This window comes from Balearica regulorum, chromosome 4 (genome assembly GCF_011004875.1).
Source record: "Balearica regulorum gibbericeps isolate bBalReg1 chromosome 4, bBalReg1.pri, whole genome shotgun sequence".
In the NCBI taxonomy this organism is placed as follows: Eukaryota; Metazoa; Chordata; class Aves; order Gruiformes; family Gruidae; genus Balearica; species Balearica regulorum.
Window position 1 is genome coordinate 66,570,385 of NC_046187.1, and position 15,203 is coordinate 66,585,587.

The 15,203-nt window shown below is 36.3% G+C and overlaps 1 protein-coding gene across 3 annotated transcripts in view; it reads left to right on the plus strand.

Annotated features, from left to right (window-relative positions):
- The window catches only part of RAB28 (RAB28, member RAS oncogene family), a 67,572-nt gene that overhangs the window by 9,455 nt on the left and 42,914 nt on the right, over positions 1-15,203 (plus strand). For all 3 annotated transcript variants that reach the window (XM_075752472.1, XM_075752473.1, XM_075752471.1), the window contains 2 exons: positions 3,957-4,045; positions 12,686-12,815. In XM_075752472.1, the coding sequence (XP_075608587.1) occupies positions 3,957-4,045; positions 12,686-12,815 (219 nt within the window). The remainder of the gene's footprint in view (positions 1-3,956; positions 4,046-12,685; positions 12,816-15,203) is intronic.

The window sequence follows — 15,203 nt, forward strand, 5'->3', positions numbered from 1 at the left end:
ACAGAAGCTATTAGTACATTACTGGGGTTCTAAATATTCTTGCCAAGTAGAAAATTCAGAAAATTATCAACTATTGATTCATTCATGTTTTACTTTCTTCTAGTTTATTTTGTAATGAATTCAGAATGTAGATGAAAATACACCAAACCAGCAACAAAGTCTGTACATCTATTCTCCTTATTTGTCATTAACAAAATAGTGACATTTGTGGAATGTATTCATATTTGGGAAGAAGCATTTTTCTGTTGATTGTCATTCTGGTTTTGCCTATGCCTGTGTATGCGTTCAGGTATATATGATTTCTGTGTTTTATAGGTAAGCTGAACTGGTGGTGGGGAGTGAGAGGGAAGGAAGAGAAGAGGGAGGTAAAATTTCTAAGTACTGGAATGGGAAGCATTACTTAGGCAAGCGGATTTTTTTAATTTCTTGATTAGTTCTGGGTTTGCAGAGCTGCTGTGTTTACTTGAAAGGTTAATTCATACTGCTGAACAGAAACTGTAATGTGTATATCAGTAGGAAAAAAAGCCTCAATTTCTCTTATTTAACGGGAGAATTGAAGAATAACTATGGTTCAGTATTTGATTTTTTTTTTCTTCTTTAAATGTAAACAAAGATTTCGGAATTTAAAATTGCCGCTTTCTGGAATTGTACAGAAGTTTACATTAGGCCACATTAGAAATGCATTTTAGCTTGTAAAATAAAGTAGTCTTTTTCTGGTTTTTTTTTTTTTAAAGTAAAAGCTGTAGTTGTCTCCCATTGTTTTAGTAACTGATTCAGTTCTGCAGTGAAAAAAGTAAATATTTTACATGGTAAAACAATATGGTTTAATACAAATAGTAAATGCTTTGATTAATTTTGAATATGACTTTTAGTGTTCAACTGTTGAGAAATTCTCTTCATGCAGTTTGTTCAAAATATTTTTTTCAAATGCAAATCCATTTCAGTATATTTATTCATGCAGTATCTTGTATAGTCTGGATGCAACCACGGTGTAGATTTTACTGCTTAAATAGTGTAGTGTTAGTCAGAGGGTCTGCTGATAGATATTCTTAAGAGCCATAGTCAAATACTTTTAGGAGGGTTGTGGGTGCAGTCCAGTAAACAGGATTCTTCTGTTAAAAGGATTTTTTTTTTTAACTCGTCAGTGCAAAAAGTGGGCAGACTCGTGTTTTCAGTTCCATCTTGACTGTGCAGCACTTTAAGGTTAACCAATGCACCAAGTATACTTCTGTAGGACCACTACTGAATCAGCCCAGTGGCTTCAGTTCATACCAGAAATAGTCTAGATACCTGCACTGTGTTGCCTCAGTTATTTTAACTTCGCGCTTGTGTGGATTTTCTACAGAGTAAAGAAGTGTTAGTGTTTTTGTGTTCCTTAGCAGTGTATTACATATTCTTTTTATGGGACTCTTCAGTTATTTTTATTGGTATGTTAACCTTGTTTCTAAGAACTGTTGTCTTATGCGTGATTTCTTTTTGTTTTGTTGTCATTCTCCAGTTTGTATGTTCCTTTTAAATCAAACTCTCTGCAGAAAACTTCATGCGCTACTATCATAGTTCTTAATTAAATATTTGCTAGGCAAATTGTCTGGAGTTTTTCCTTCAGTCAGAATAATCCTAACATTCTTCTTTCTCCCGCCAAATCAATCTGAGCACAAAGCAAATACTACAGGACCTAACTGAAAAAAAGGGAGAATGAAGTGTGTTGCACTGGAGATGATCAGCATGAATTTCAGTAGTTAGTGAGGTCTTAATTGAGAACCACTTCATCTTAAAAGAACATTCCAACCTTTTTTCTCTGGTTTCTTTTTTCTGTTGTTAGTGAAGGAAAGTAAATAATTTGTAATAGTAGATTTTTAAGTTGAACAGTGACTGTTAGACCATTTAATTTAACTTCCTGCATTAAAGTTTCTCAGATAATTTATCCAGATGCTAAGCCCAGTATGCTGTGCATAATTACTACTTTTAGGAGGAAAGATGGAGTTAGACACATTTTAAAGCATTTGAACACAAAATTAGGCATCTGAGAATTGTTAAGTTTGAAAGTGATAGTATTTATAAAGCTTTTTTAGCAAATAGCTGGCATGAATGATGTGGTAAATTTCCGGTAGAATACATGCAACTGAGTTAGGGGTAGAATACTGCAGTCTAGTGAGCTTTTGAATATGTTTAGTTTGTTTATGCACTGAGGATGCATTGTCATTTCAGACTGCGGATTCACCAGTTTATCCACACCAGATGCTTTATGAAAGACTTTCCTGGATTGTTTGCAGTCACTTATGTTATAAGCTTTAAAAATAATTAATACATAGTATATGCACTGTCAAAACAAATAAGCTTTTTATTCTATAAAGGGTTGCCTTTATTGAAGTGTTCATGATGTATTTACTAAGCTCTGCGTAGAAATTTTTTATCTTAGTATTAGCTAAAACTCAATGTAGATTAAAAATTCTGTGAATAGGTTGTTTCACATTCATCTCAATATATTTGAGACCAAAGTAGCGGTTTAGGAAATCTGTGCTTTCAACCAGATTAAAGCAAGATGCATCATAGAAACATAATGTGGTCTATTTAATACCACAAGTAGCACATATTCAGCTATATAGTTCTAATTTGCTGTTTATATTCACTAAGCACTGGGATGATTTATTTCCATGGAGCACACTCCCTTGCATAACTAATGTGAATGTATTAGTTATAAATTGATGGCTGAATAGATCACATTGTGTAAAATAAGAAGGTTGTTAATAATTTAAAATAGTAGAATTAAGAGTATATCTATCTTAGCAGCCCAAAAGAATGTGTTCCTTTTCACTCGACTTTCAATTGCGGTGTGGAATTTGTTGCTTTTTTTTTTTTTAAATCTAGGAATAAAATTAATAGGCAGTTATGATTATTTATGAGTATGTAGAATTGTTATTAACGTGTAAGTCATGTGAGTTGTATGTAGATTAGAAAAATTTTCATCAGATCTTACTGTATTAGAGTTTGGTGCTTTCAGGTAGTCAGTACGGTTTTGAAAACAGTTCTCACTGTGCAAAATGAGCCAAATTATACTTTAATACATTTGTATCCATGTGGTGACATACATTGCTGTGTGTATATTTAGCCTGTGGGTTTCTGAGTTGTTAGCTTGCAGAATATGTATGACTTGTAGGATATTGAATACTCGATATTTACACAGATTTTTCATTACTTTGTTTTTGAAAACCTGTTAACAGTTTCAACATAGCTTAAAGACTAGAGTAGAAAGGAAGATCTATTCTTGGTGTGGATTGTTTGAAGATGAAATTATGTAAATCATGTCCAGTTTAGTTGCCTGCTTTGTGGTGGTGGGTGGAGGAAAAATCATAGTTTGCATCCTCAATTTAGATGTCTGTCAGTATTTCCATTTTTTAATCTGTCAGGTATATAATTCTTTAACTGTATAGTACTAAGAGCATCACTACCAAAATGCAGTTTTGAGAGAAAATTTGGAGGGGAGGTGGGAAAGAGATACAGAGTATGAAATAATGTGGTTAAGTTGGCATTAATTGTATTACCTTTCAATTCCAAATACCGTGCTATAGAACTTTCTCTGTAAAGTTTTACACGTTTCTTCAGTGAAGAAACTGAAATTTTCTGAATTTCTAGTCAAGAATACTTTGCATAATTTAATATGCAAAGTCATTGCATACTTTGTGCAATTCCAGTTCTTTTCTGTTAAAATATTAAGTATGTTAATACCCAGCTATAGTTTTATTGCATCTTAATGACTTACCTGGACACAAGTGACTTTTTTCCAAATGATAGTCATCTTGGTGTTGAAATTTCGTTACTATTTATTGTATACTTGTAAAAAAGCTGTTGCTGTTGATATGCTAGAGCTGTATTACCTGCCATGATAATATATCTTTAATTTTATTTGTATCTAAATTTTCCAGGTTATGCAATATCTGTATCATTTTCTTTTTTAGGAAATTTGAATGTTACTCTTCAAGTGTGGGATGTAGGGGGGCAGACGATAGGAGGCAAAATGCTGGATAAATATATTTATGGAGCTCAGGTACAGTATAAATGATGATAATTGTATCTATAGTAATTATATAAAATTCATTGAAATTTTGTTCTTAAAATTATACATATTTTACAGGTTTTGTAAATTGCAAAAATATTGACTCTCTGCTTAACCTAAACTTAAATGACAATGTTCAAGTCTAATTTTGGTACATAGTTAATTTCTTAGAACTGACTTAAAAAGCAAAGCAAGGGTGCACATTCAGGGTAGATCTGAATAACTCTCAAGAACAGATGTATGTTTCCATGCTTTGTGTCTTGAGTTAAGAAAAGCAATCACAGTAAATAGTAAAGGCTATTTGGATATCCACATGGTAGATATAGTGGCTGCTTTTAGAACAGATGCCTCCTGGGGGGAAAAAGTAGAAGGAGGAAATTAAGAGCAATCCTACACCATTAAACTCATACATGCATCTGGGGTTATAAGAGGGCAAACAAAAGGAGGCAACCAGGTAGCTAAATATTTTTGCAGAACTCCTATCCAATGAAAATTAATTTTATCTTGAGGTTAACTAAGCAACTTAAACTGAATGTTAGGATTAAGTAAGAGCTAAATATTATAACAGTATCTTGAGTTACGAGATGATTTAGGAAGACGTACTATATGCCAAACTTCTTAACATGAGTAATCCTAAAAGGTACTCTGTTCTTTAATTTGGAGTTTGTAATGAGAACAATAGGCATAACATTTTATTATACAATGATATATTTATCTGAAAAAAACCAAAACACACTTATTTTTTCCCTCAATACTTTAAGCAGTAGGAATATGGAATCCTAAAACTTTTATTGGACAGTAACTTTGTACTAGTAAGTACAGCACAGAAATGGCTAATTAAGGAGATTAGGATTTATTAGTTAATAGGATAAAGACAAACTTGTCAATTTAACATTTTGTCACTTTCAAAAAATGCCTGAATGTTTTTAGCTGTTGCATGTGTTTTTTTTTTTTTTAATAAAAAACATTTTGCTGCCCTGTTAAAGATCTACCAAGCAACAGGAGAAAGTGGTGTCCATGACAGAGGGAATTTGATTAATCACAAATTGTTGCCATATGCCCAAAGTAAACTCAATGAAGGAAATAAAAGACTATTAACTTTTTCTGTACTGAATTTGGTGATAAACTTAGGAGTTTCTTATCAGCAATAGCAGGTCAAAAAGTTAATACCAGTGCCCCAAAGTAGTGAAAAAATTGCTCTCAGTAAGCCTAAAGTTACAAAAGTTTTATTTTTAGTCATTCTGAGCACATTAACAAAAAACCCATACATCCAATCTCTTCTTTAATCCTCTCCCAATCCTCATTGTAACCCTAATTTTTTTAATGAACTATTCTCTCTCCTATTGTTGGCATGTATTGCCAATGTCTCCATACAGGCTTCTTATCATCAAAGCTGACTTGTAACACACTTTTCTATTAGCTTTTTAACAGCACCTGTTGAAGACACATAAAACTACCTTTATTTTCATCTGTTCATGAAACGCTGTGAATAATTTGGAAAGGCACTGCTTTCAGCTTGTTTCTAGGCAGAAGCTTATTTCATGTTGAACATCTGTAGCTTTTTAGAAGAAAAAGAGGAAAGATAAAGTAGAACAAGTAAGAGTATTTAGGAGGAAAAATCTTTTAAGTATGTATAAAAATTCCCATGAATGGACAGCAAAACAGCAAGAAAGTAATTGGGAGGAGTTAGCATGGAATTGGCCTGGGTAAATTGTGCCCAACCAACTTGATTGCCTTCTGTGGAGAGGAGAGCAGTGGATGTCATTTACCTTGACTTCAGCAAGGCCGTAGACATAATCTTCCATAATATTATTACGGACAAAATGTAGAGATACAGACTGGATGGGCAGACTGTAAGGTGACTGAAAAACTGAATAGACAGCTGGACTTAAAGGTCCATAGGTCAATGTTTTACTGGTACCTGGCTATAAGTCGTATTCCCGAGGGGTTGGTGCTGGAGTCATGTCTTTTATTAATTCTTTGAACAATGGAAGAAAACATTGTTTGTAAGTTTGCAAATAGGGAAGGAGAGAAACCATGACCAGCTGAAGGAATGGACCAATAGAAACTGTGTTAAGTTCACTGAAGACAAATGCGAAGTCCTGCACCTGGGCCAGAAGAACCTTATGCAGGTGGGGAATCAACTGGAGAGCATCTTGTGAAGGACCATGAAGCTGATTAATCGACTGGAGCATCTCTCCTGTGAGGAAAGGCTGAGAGAGCTGGGACTGCTTAGCCTGGAGAAGAGAAGGTTCAATATAGAGAAATACCTGAAAGGAGGGTGCAAAGAAGGTGTAGCCCGGCTCTTTTCAGTGGTGCCTAGTGACAGGACCAGAGGCAATGCACACAAACTGAAACAGAGGACGTTCTGAACATCAGGAAACACTTTTTCACTGGAAGGGTGACTGAGCACTGGCACAGGTTGCCCAAGGAGGTTGTGGAGTCTCCATTGGAGATAATATTCAAAAGCCATCTGGACGTGGGCCTGGGCAACTGGCTTTAGGTGATACTGCTTGAACAGGGGCATTGGACCAAATGACCTCTAGAAGTCCATTCCAACCTCAGTCATTCTGTGAAATGGCTTTGGAGAAATGGATCCTACTGGAAAAAAACAGTTGAATGGGGGTCAGCAATGCACCTTTGCGACAGTAAAAGCTAACTGAATACTGGGCTGCATTAGTAAGAGTGAAGTAGGCACATCTAGGAAAGTGATTATCATCTTCTGACATTTTTGAGGCTACATTTGGAGTACTGTGTTCAGTTTTGGGCTCTCCAGTACAAAAAAGCCTTTAAAATATTGGAGTAATTCTAGCGAAGGTTGCTACAAAAGAAGTAGGTGTACCTATGGTGTGTTGCACTTGGTCAGCATGTGTGGTGCAACTGGGATTTTAAACATCTTGTTTGTAAAGTACACAAGCTGTACACATACACGTAGAGTAGATGATTTGGATCTGTTGCAGAAATTTTCATCTGCATGTATTCTCCAAATCTAAATCATTCAAATTAAAATACATGTGTAGAAAAGCTTGTAGCATGCCTACAGTATGCATTATGCTTTTATCCAGTATTTGCAGATGCCGACAGCCTTGAATAGACTTCATCTGGTTGATCATCTTGAGATTCAGAAATCACAAGTGTCTGAATTCTTGGTTTTCCACTCAGAAATCCAAATGTATGGTAGACCTACTTATAAAATACTAAGACCAGCTGGAGATGGGAGTTCTGAGAATCTACAGTAACTGAAAAAGTTATCTTAATAGCAAGTCTGCAGTTCACTTGATCTCAGTTGAAATTTGATCAGGATACCAGGGGGAATGAGTGAAGCATCTGTCTATACTTTGCTGCAAACCTTGCTACTGGAGGTTTCCTGCTCTTTGAATGAGAGCTGAATCAATTCTGTAGGATAGATCTTTTGAATAAGTTACTGTTAAGACGCCATTTTTTGACTGAGGCCCCTGATTTCTTGTGCCATGTTTTAAAATAGAGTGCCAGATTTGAGGATGGGAACCTATTTAATTTGCTTGCGTGGTTGTGGTTGGAGAAATAGCAATTCATTTGCTGTCTTGAAGCAGTTGCTTTTTTGTCTTCCTTTTTAAAATTTTCTCTGGTGTTGCTCATTCAGAATGATATAGTTGCTGCATCCCATCTTGGCAGCTGAATTTCACTGATGGGTCAGAAGAACTCTGCAAGCTGGGGGGGGGGAAAGAGCTCTGATCTTTATAAATGAAAATAATGCTATAAACAGCTTTCTGTCAGTGTTGATTAAAACTGACACATTTATCTCAGAATTGAGAGAGTCTAAGAGTAATCATATACTCAGTTAACACAGCTGAGCTGATAGATAGTAGCTCCTTCAATTATGGCAACTCAGTTGCATCTATTTGAGTGACAGTAGTCTCAGTATCAGCAAAGACAACAGTTGTTAAGTATATGTAGACTGTAAACTGTTTTCACCTGTAAAAATAGCATTTCTGCAGATGTGCAAGATATCATAATGAAGTTACTCTTTGTTAAAATGAATATTCTGTGACTAGAAAAGAATTTTATGATTTTGATTTGGCATATTTAATGAATATTAATGAAATTTGGAAGTTAATTTCGTTCCTTTATACTACAGTCAGTCATAGGATGAGGGCAGCTGAGGATAAACCTGAAGAAGAGAACATATGGTCTTAATTAGTGTTTTCTGTAGCTTTTTTTTATTGTGACAAATCCTGACATAAACTTGACACCTTTTAAATGTTGATTGTCTAGTGTGATATATTGCCTGGTTACACCACTTCCATAATAGCAGTTCTGCTGTATAATAGCACTGCTGCTGTTTGTGTGGTAAATATTTGAGAACCACTCCCATCTCTTACCTGTGATTGCTTCCCCTACCCACATATCTAAAGTATCTTTAAGCGCTGGCATACACTACCTCATAAATTGGCTTGTTAATAGAATAAGAGTACGACAGACTGTACCTTCTCCAAAGACCAGCAAATAATTTCTGCAATGTTCTCAGTTTCCAGTGACCTATTTTTGAAAATACTCTGTAATTCCAAAACAAAAAGCACTCACATATGCACTAATGTAGGCAAAATGTCTCTCTTACTAGAGTGCAATTATGCAAGAGGGACTATTTGCCACGTTGCTGGAGACTAGAGAATTAACATGCTGGTTTTGGCATGTTATCCTCCATGTGTTTCAAACCTTTTTCATGGCAGGGAAATTCACTACTTCTGCGTAACAAAAGCCAGTGTTAATTTTCCACCTTAATTCTTTATGCATAATAGGAAAGTAACAGCTTCTATACTATGCACACATTCTGTACTCCATGTACTGTAAGTTTGTGGAAAATATTATATATTTTTGTAAAAGCAATGATGGGGTTTCTATGTTAAATAAAAAAAGGTGAAATAAATTTTACCTGTGAAGTTATGAGTAGTCCTTCATTAATTAACTGTATCATACTAAGTTGCTTATAGAGTGCGGTTGTGGCAAAAATCTAAGCAAGAAGTATTCTTTATGACCTGGATGCCATGCTGCTTTTTTGTCTCTAAGGTGTCATACCTGCCATCTGTGTTTCTTAATTATAGGAAATATTGACAAGATTCAAAAAAAGACTGGTTAAGAAAAGGATATGCTTTAGAGGCAATTTTTTAGATCATGGAGAAGGGGACCAGAAGGAAGTTAGGTGAGCTCCAGTTGCAAACTTTCTTCAATGATTTCTTTCACAGTAAATCCACTGTGAGTACTCTTTATTCCAAAGGTGTAGGTAGGCTGCAGTTGGCTAGAGACCATGTAACAGAGTAGCATTTGGATGAAGAATTAGTTAGAAACAGAGTTGGCCAACCTTAAATGCTCAGATTCTATTAACTTTATCTTACATCTAACTCTCACTAAACTCTTCAGTACTGAAGATGGTTTAGATAGTCTGCTTTGCTTTGCTGAAGGCTGGTGAGAGAACTTGATCACTGGTGAAAGAAGCGTGCCATTTGCGCTTTCTCGTTTACAACGTTCAGCGTTATGTCTGGCTTTTTTAAACCTTTATAATACCTGTCCTTCAGCTTGAGTTTCTTCTTTTCCACTGAGCATTTAATAACATCAGTTTGTCCTTCCTAGAGCAAGGCTTATGTTATGAAAGACAAAAATATACATGCACAGGCATTTGGGTAGTTAAAATAGTCAGGAGAAGTGAACTGAGACACGAGATATTAAGGAATAAATTGTTCAGAAGTTGGAAGAGGGAAGTGGATGTTTAATATTAGATTTGATTAGTAAAGGAGGAAAGATAGCAAGGGAAAAGATGGGCATCGTAATTCTTAATTTCCTTGAAGGAACTGGTGAAAGCTGTTCTTCAGAAATGAATAGGAGCCATATAAATATAAGGAACAAGAACTCATTTTGGCACGGAGTTGATGGCATCTAAGGAAAAGAGATACATTTGTATTGCTGTCATATGAAATAAAAATTGAAGGGATCTCAGTAGGATCTGTTGCCCTCCTCCAAAGCTATACCTGTATAATGTCTATTTCATTTTTATCAACCTTCAAAAATCCTCCAGTGTTGGTGACTCTGCTGTCCTTGAAGGTGGTGTATTTCAGAGCTTGCTATTCTTACTGTCTACGTGTTTTTTTCTAGTATATACTCTTGCTGTAATCCTCTTGCTGTAAGTTAAACCTATTGCTACATGTGATATTGATCACAGAATTGTAAGAAAGTTCAGGGTAGAAAGGATCTCAGGAGGTCTCTAGTCAAACTTTCTGCTCAAAGTAGGGTCAGCTGTGAGATGGGACTACATTGCTCCAGTTCCTTCTTGTAAACCTCTAAGGATTGAGACTGAGCAACCTCTTTGGGCAACCTATTCCACTGCTTGATTATCCTCATGGTAAAAAAGCTTTTCCTTATATCTAGGTTGAATTTCTTTTGTTTCAACTTATGCCCATTGTGTTCTATCCTCCAGCCATGCACTGCTGTGAAGAGCCTGGCTCCATCTCCTTCATAGCTTCCTCATGGGTATGAGAAAGCTTCCTTTAGGTTCTCCCAGAGCTGCCACCTCTCCGTGCTGAAGAATTCTTATTCTCTCAGCTTTTCCTCATAGGACAAGTGCTCCAGCCTCTGATCATCTTGGTGGCCTTCTGCTGACCTTACTCCAGGTTATCATTGTCTTGAGGGGCCTAAGGCTGGATGCATTGCTTTAGATATGATCTAACAAGTGCTGAGTAAAAGGGAGTAGATCCCTTGAACTAGTGGCTGTGCTTCTGCTAATACAGCCCAGGATCACATTGGCCATCCTTGCTGCCAGGGAACATATTCATTATTTGGCTTGCTGTCTACCAAGACCTGCAGGTCGTTTTCAGTTGCTTCCCAGCCAGTCAGTTCCCCCAGCCAGTATTGTTTATTCCTCCTCAGATGCAGGGCTTTGCATTTGTCCTTGATGAATGTTGCAAGGTTCCTGTTTGCCCATTCCTTGAGCATGTCTACATACCTCTGAATTGTAGCCCTGCCCTCAGGCATATTGGCTGGTCCTCCCAGTTTAGTGTCATCTGCAAACTATGCATAAGAGCATATAAAAAGAGAACTCCTGTTATCTTCTCTTGAAACTTTTACCAGCATCATCATGCCTGCCATCAGTCTTGTGTTTGTTGGAACAGTCCAGTTTTTTCAATTTTCTGACGTCAGTCATGTTTTCCAAATTTCTGTTGTTACTGGTCTCTTCTAGCCTACGCTTTTCTTGACATTCAGTGTCCTAAACTGGATGCATTATTTCACCTGAAATATTTCATGCCAGTGTGGTATTTGCCTTTTTACTACAAAATAAGCTTGACATATTCAACTGTGATCTATTATAACTCCTTGATCCTATTATATAGAACTTGCTACAAAGCCAGATGTTTCCTGTTGTGCATTTGATTATTGCTTCCTTTGAACTTGTCATGATACTTATTGAATTGCATCCTATTATTTTTAGGTCGTTTCTCATCATATAATCTAAACTCTTCTCAAATAATCTTGCAGTCTCTACCAGTTTGTTGTCATCTGTGAAATTAATTTAATAAGCGTGCACTCTATTTTACGATCTAAGACACTCCTCATGAAACTATCAAGTAAAGCTGGGCTGAGACAAATGACTGGAAAACTTGACTTGAAAAAAATCTTTTCTATTGACAGTGAGTCAATAGAAAGCAGCTAATTTTGTATCTGTTGTATTTTTTTTTAGAATATTTGTGAAAATTCCATGTGAGGAACAGTGTGCAGTTGCTGGAATTTTTTTTCCAGATGTGAACACCATGAGAACAAGTGCAACAGAAGCCAATTCTGACTTTATTCCTCATTTATGAGATACTTTATTAGGGTGTAGTGGAAAGCAGGGACGGAAGACTCAATAATTGAGAGTGATTTGTGAGAGCTGATCTTACAATTATGGAGGGGAAAAGGTGAACTATTTGGACTATTAATAGGCTATGCTTTATCTTATAAGATGTTAGCTCTGAGGAATCCTCAGTAATCTCTGTTTTGAGTATTTATTACATGTAACCTGGCCCAAATACATGGGACTCAAAACCAATAGACTTCTGACTACATTTTTAGTTTCTCCTTTGAAATTTTAAAGCTTCCCAGTACTTCTTGCTTGTCTTTTACAACAGTGATGGAAGGGATCTGGCCTTTCTTCCCAAAGGAGAGCAGAGACACAATGCGCAGAAATGTACAGTTGAACTGCTTTTATTTTTAATTTTTTTTTCGAAAAGAGAACAGTGAAACTCCAAATAATTTTAACTAAAATAAAAGTCCTTCTCCAGTGTGATTTTTATCTTACTATTAGTGTGAAGTGCTTTTTGAGTTTTTCATAAAACATAGGCAGTTTGGAATATTTCTAATTTAAATAATTGTGCTGTTTACTGAATTGTCTTTTTTTTTTTCCCCTTGTAGTTCAGTTAGCATCTGAATTTGGAATGCATGGAATGTGGGACAAATACTGTATGAAATGTGTTTATTACAGAAGCTTGTAATTCCTTTGATTATTCCTCAAAAGAGACAATGCCATTATTTGTTACTGCTAATGTTAATAATTTAGACTGATGCAAATTTTACCATATTCAAATGTTTTTATAACCTGTAACATTTTAAATATATTTTTTTATTTAGGCTATTCTCTTGGTTTATGATATTACCAATGGCCAGAGCTTTGAAAATTTAGAAGACTGGTATAATGTGGTAAAAAGAGTGAATGAAGAATCAGAAACACAGCCACTTGTGGCCTTGGTTGGAAATAAAAGTAAGTTATTCATACTTAAATATTAATTGAAATACTCTCGATATTGCTCTCTGTTGAAGAAGTGGCACAGGGCACGTATCTTTAGTAAAATGAAACTCAGTGCTGTGTACAGGTGACACATTTGGGTGTACCTCAGGATTCTGGTTCTGGGTAGTTAGGTTGAGGGACTTGCTGTATCATGCTTTGCCAAGCCTGCAGCCTCTCTGCCTGTGCTTTCTTTAGTTGGAGGGCTGCACACAGGTGTAGGGGAATATCTCTCACCCATGTTTGAATTTGATAGGGCTTCAGGATATAGCCATGGTATGCATCTAGAACGGAGAACAGGGAAGCATTCCTGGATCTAACAACAGGTATATCTCATGGTTCTGTATGTTGAGAGACTGCTAAATTAAGTACTGTATATATATTATTTAAACTAACTACACTATGCACTAGACATAATCTTTATGAGGTGCTTATTAGCTTTTTTTGCATGCTATCTGTAGTTTTGCATGAGGGTACTTATTTCCTGTTGTTCTGGGATTTTTTTTATCCTGTCCTCTTTTTCATCATGTAAGTATGATATAACAGTTTTCTTCTGAACACCAAAATATGCCACTTTAAATAACCATTACCTGGTTAGTTTCCTAATAGGATAAATACCAAATTCCCCCATTTCCAGCTAAGAAATTGTACAGAAACATCCTTATTAGCATATCTGAGGTCTTGATCTTGGCTCTCTTACCCTTTTTCTGTTGAAGATGATAGAAGCAACATAAAGCAATTTTAGAAACAAAGTGGTGGAAGCAGGTATAGATTTTTTTTTTTTACAATGTACATACATTTATTTGAACAACAAAAACTAGATTTGAATTTTTTGACGTTCCAAGTAATTTGTGTCCATGTCACAATGTCCGTATCATGAACAAACCTGAAAAGACCTCATCCAGCAAGTTAGTATTGTTTAAAAGCATTTGAAAACAATGTAGAAACAACACTTTAATTGAGAACTGTAGTGTTGTTACTGTGATGCTGTAACATTTCATGATATTAATTATGAAAGACTACTTATTTTCTGGGAAGAAAACAGAGAAGCTCTTAGAGTTACAATATATAAATAGCACTTCTGAAAGTATAACACAGTCAGTGTTGTACTCTGGTAGACCAGAGTCAATAATACAGATTCTGTTGAAATTCAAATGAAAAATATTTTTCACTGATTTGTATTTTGCCCCCAAATTGGACTTTCTAGCTGGTGTTCTGCAAATCTTATTAATTATTTACTATAAGATACACTGTAACATGGGATAAATAGTGTTCTTTTGGCTGGAGTGACACCATAGAGGTAGAAAATTAGACACTGGTTTCCATTGGAAGGAGTTTTCTCTCTTTTATATGCCTTAAGTATATATTTTTTTTTCTCGTATACATGCCTGCAATTCTTTAAAATCCAAGTATTTCCTTGGGATCATCTGCAAATAGAATACGGTTTTGTACATGAGTTTCCAGATAAAGGCTGACACTGACTAGTGAAAGGGCTTTCATTTTATGAAAAAAAGTAGCTGAAGGGACAGTGTGCTTGCTACCTTGTTTTCCTTCAGAAACTGTCTATAAAGAAAAAAAGCAAACTATTGCTTTCACTTGATCCTAAGGATGTTTGTTGTTGCACTGGTTGAGCATGCAGGGGGTGCTACTTAGGGGTAATTTTTTTTGCTTTATTTTTATTTCAGCATGATAAAAATGAAGCTTTTAGAAGTGTATTGCTTTTCTGAAAATAGGAGAAGAATATCTAGGAGGGCTTCCACTGCAATACTTTAATGGCCTGTGAGAGGTAACTGTAGTCAGGCTCCTTTTGTTACATAAATCATAGAATGGTTTGGGTTGGAATGGGCCTTAAAGATCATCTAGTTCCAACCCCCCTGCCATGGGCAGGGACACCCTCCACTAGACCAGGTTGCCCAAAGCCCCATCCAACCTGGCCTTGAACACTTCCAGGGATGGGGCCTCCACAGCTTCTCTGGGCAACATGTTCCAGTGCCTCACCACCCTGACAGTAAAGAATTTCTTCCTAATATTGAATCTAAATCTGCCCTTTTTCAGGTTAAAGCCATTACCCCTTGTCCTGTCACTACACTCCCTGATAAAAAGTCCCTCACCATCTTCCCTGTAGGCCCCCTTCAGATACTGGTAAGCCGCAATCAGATCTCCCCAGAGCTGCCTTTTCTCCAGGCTGAACAGCCCCAACTCTCTCAGCCTGTCTTCATAGGAGAGGTGCTCCAGCCCTCTGATCATCTTCGTGGCCTCCTCTGGACTCACTCCAACAGGTCCATGTCCTTCTTATGTTGGCGGCTTCAGAAGCTGAATGCAGTACTCCGGGCACAAGGTGTTTCTACAGAAGCATGCTGTTGA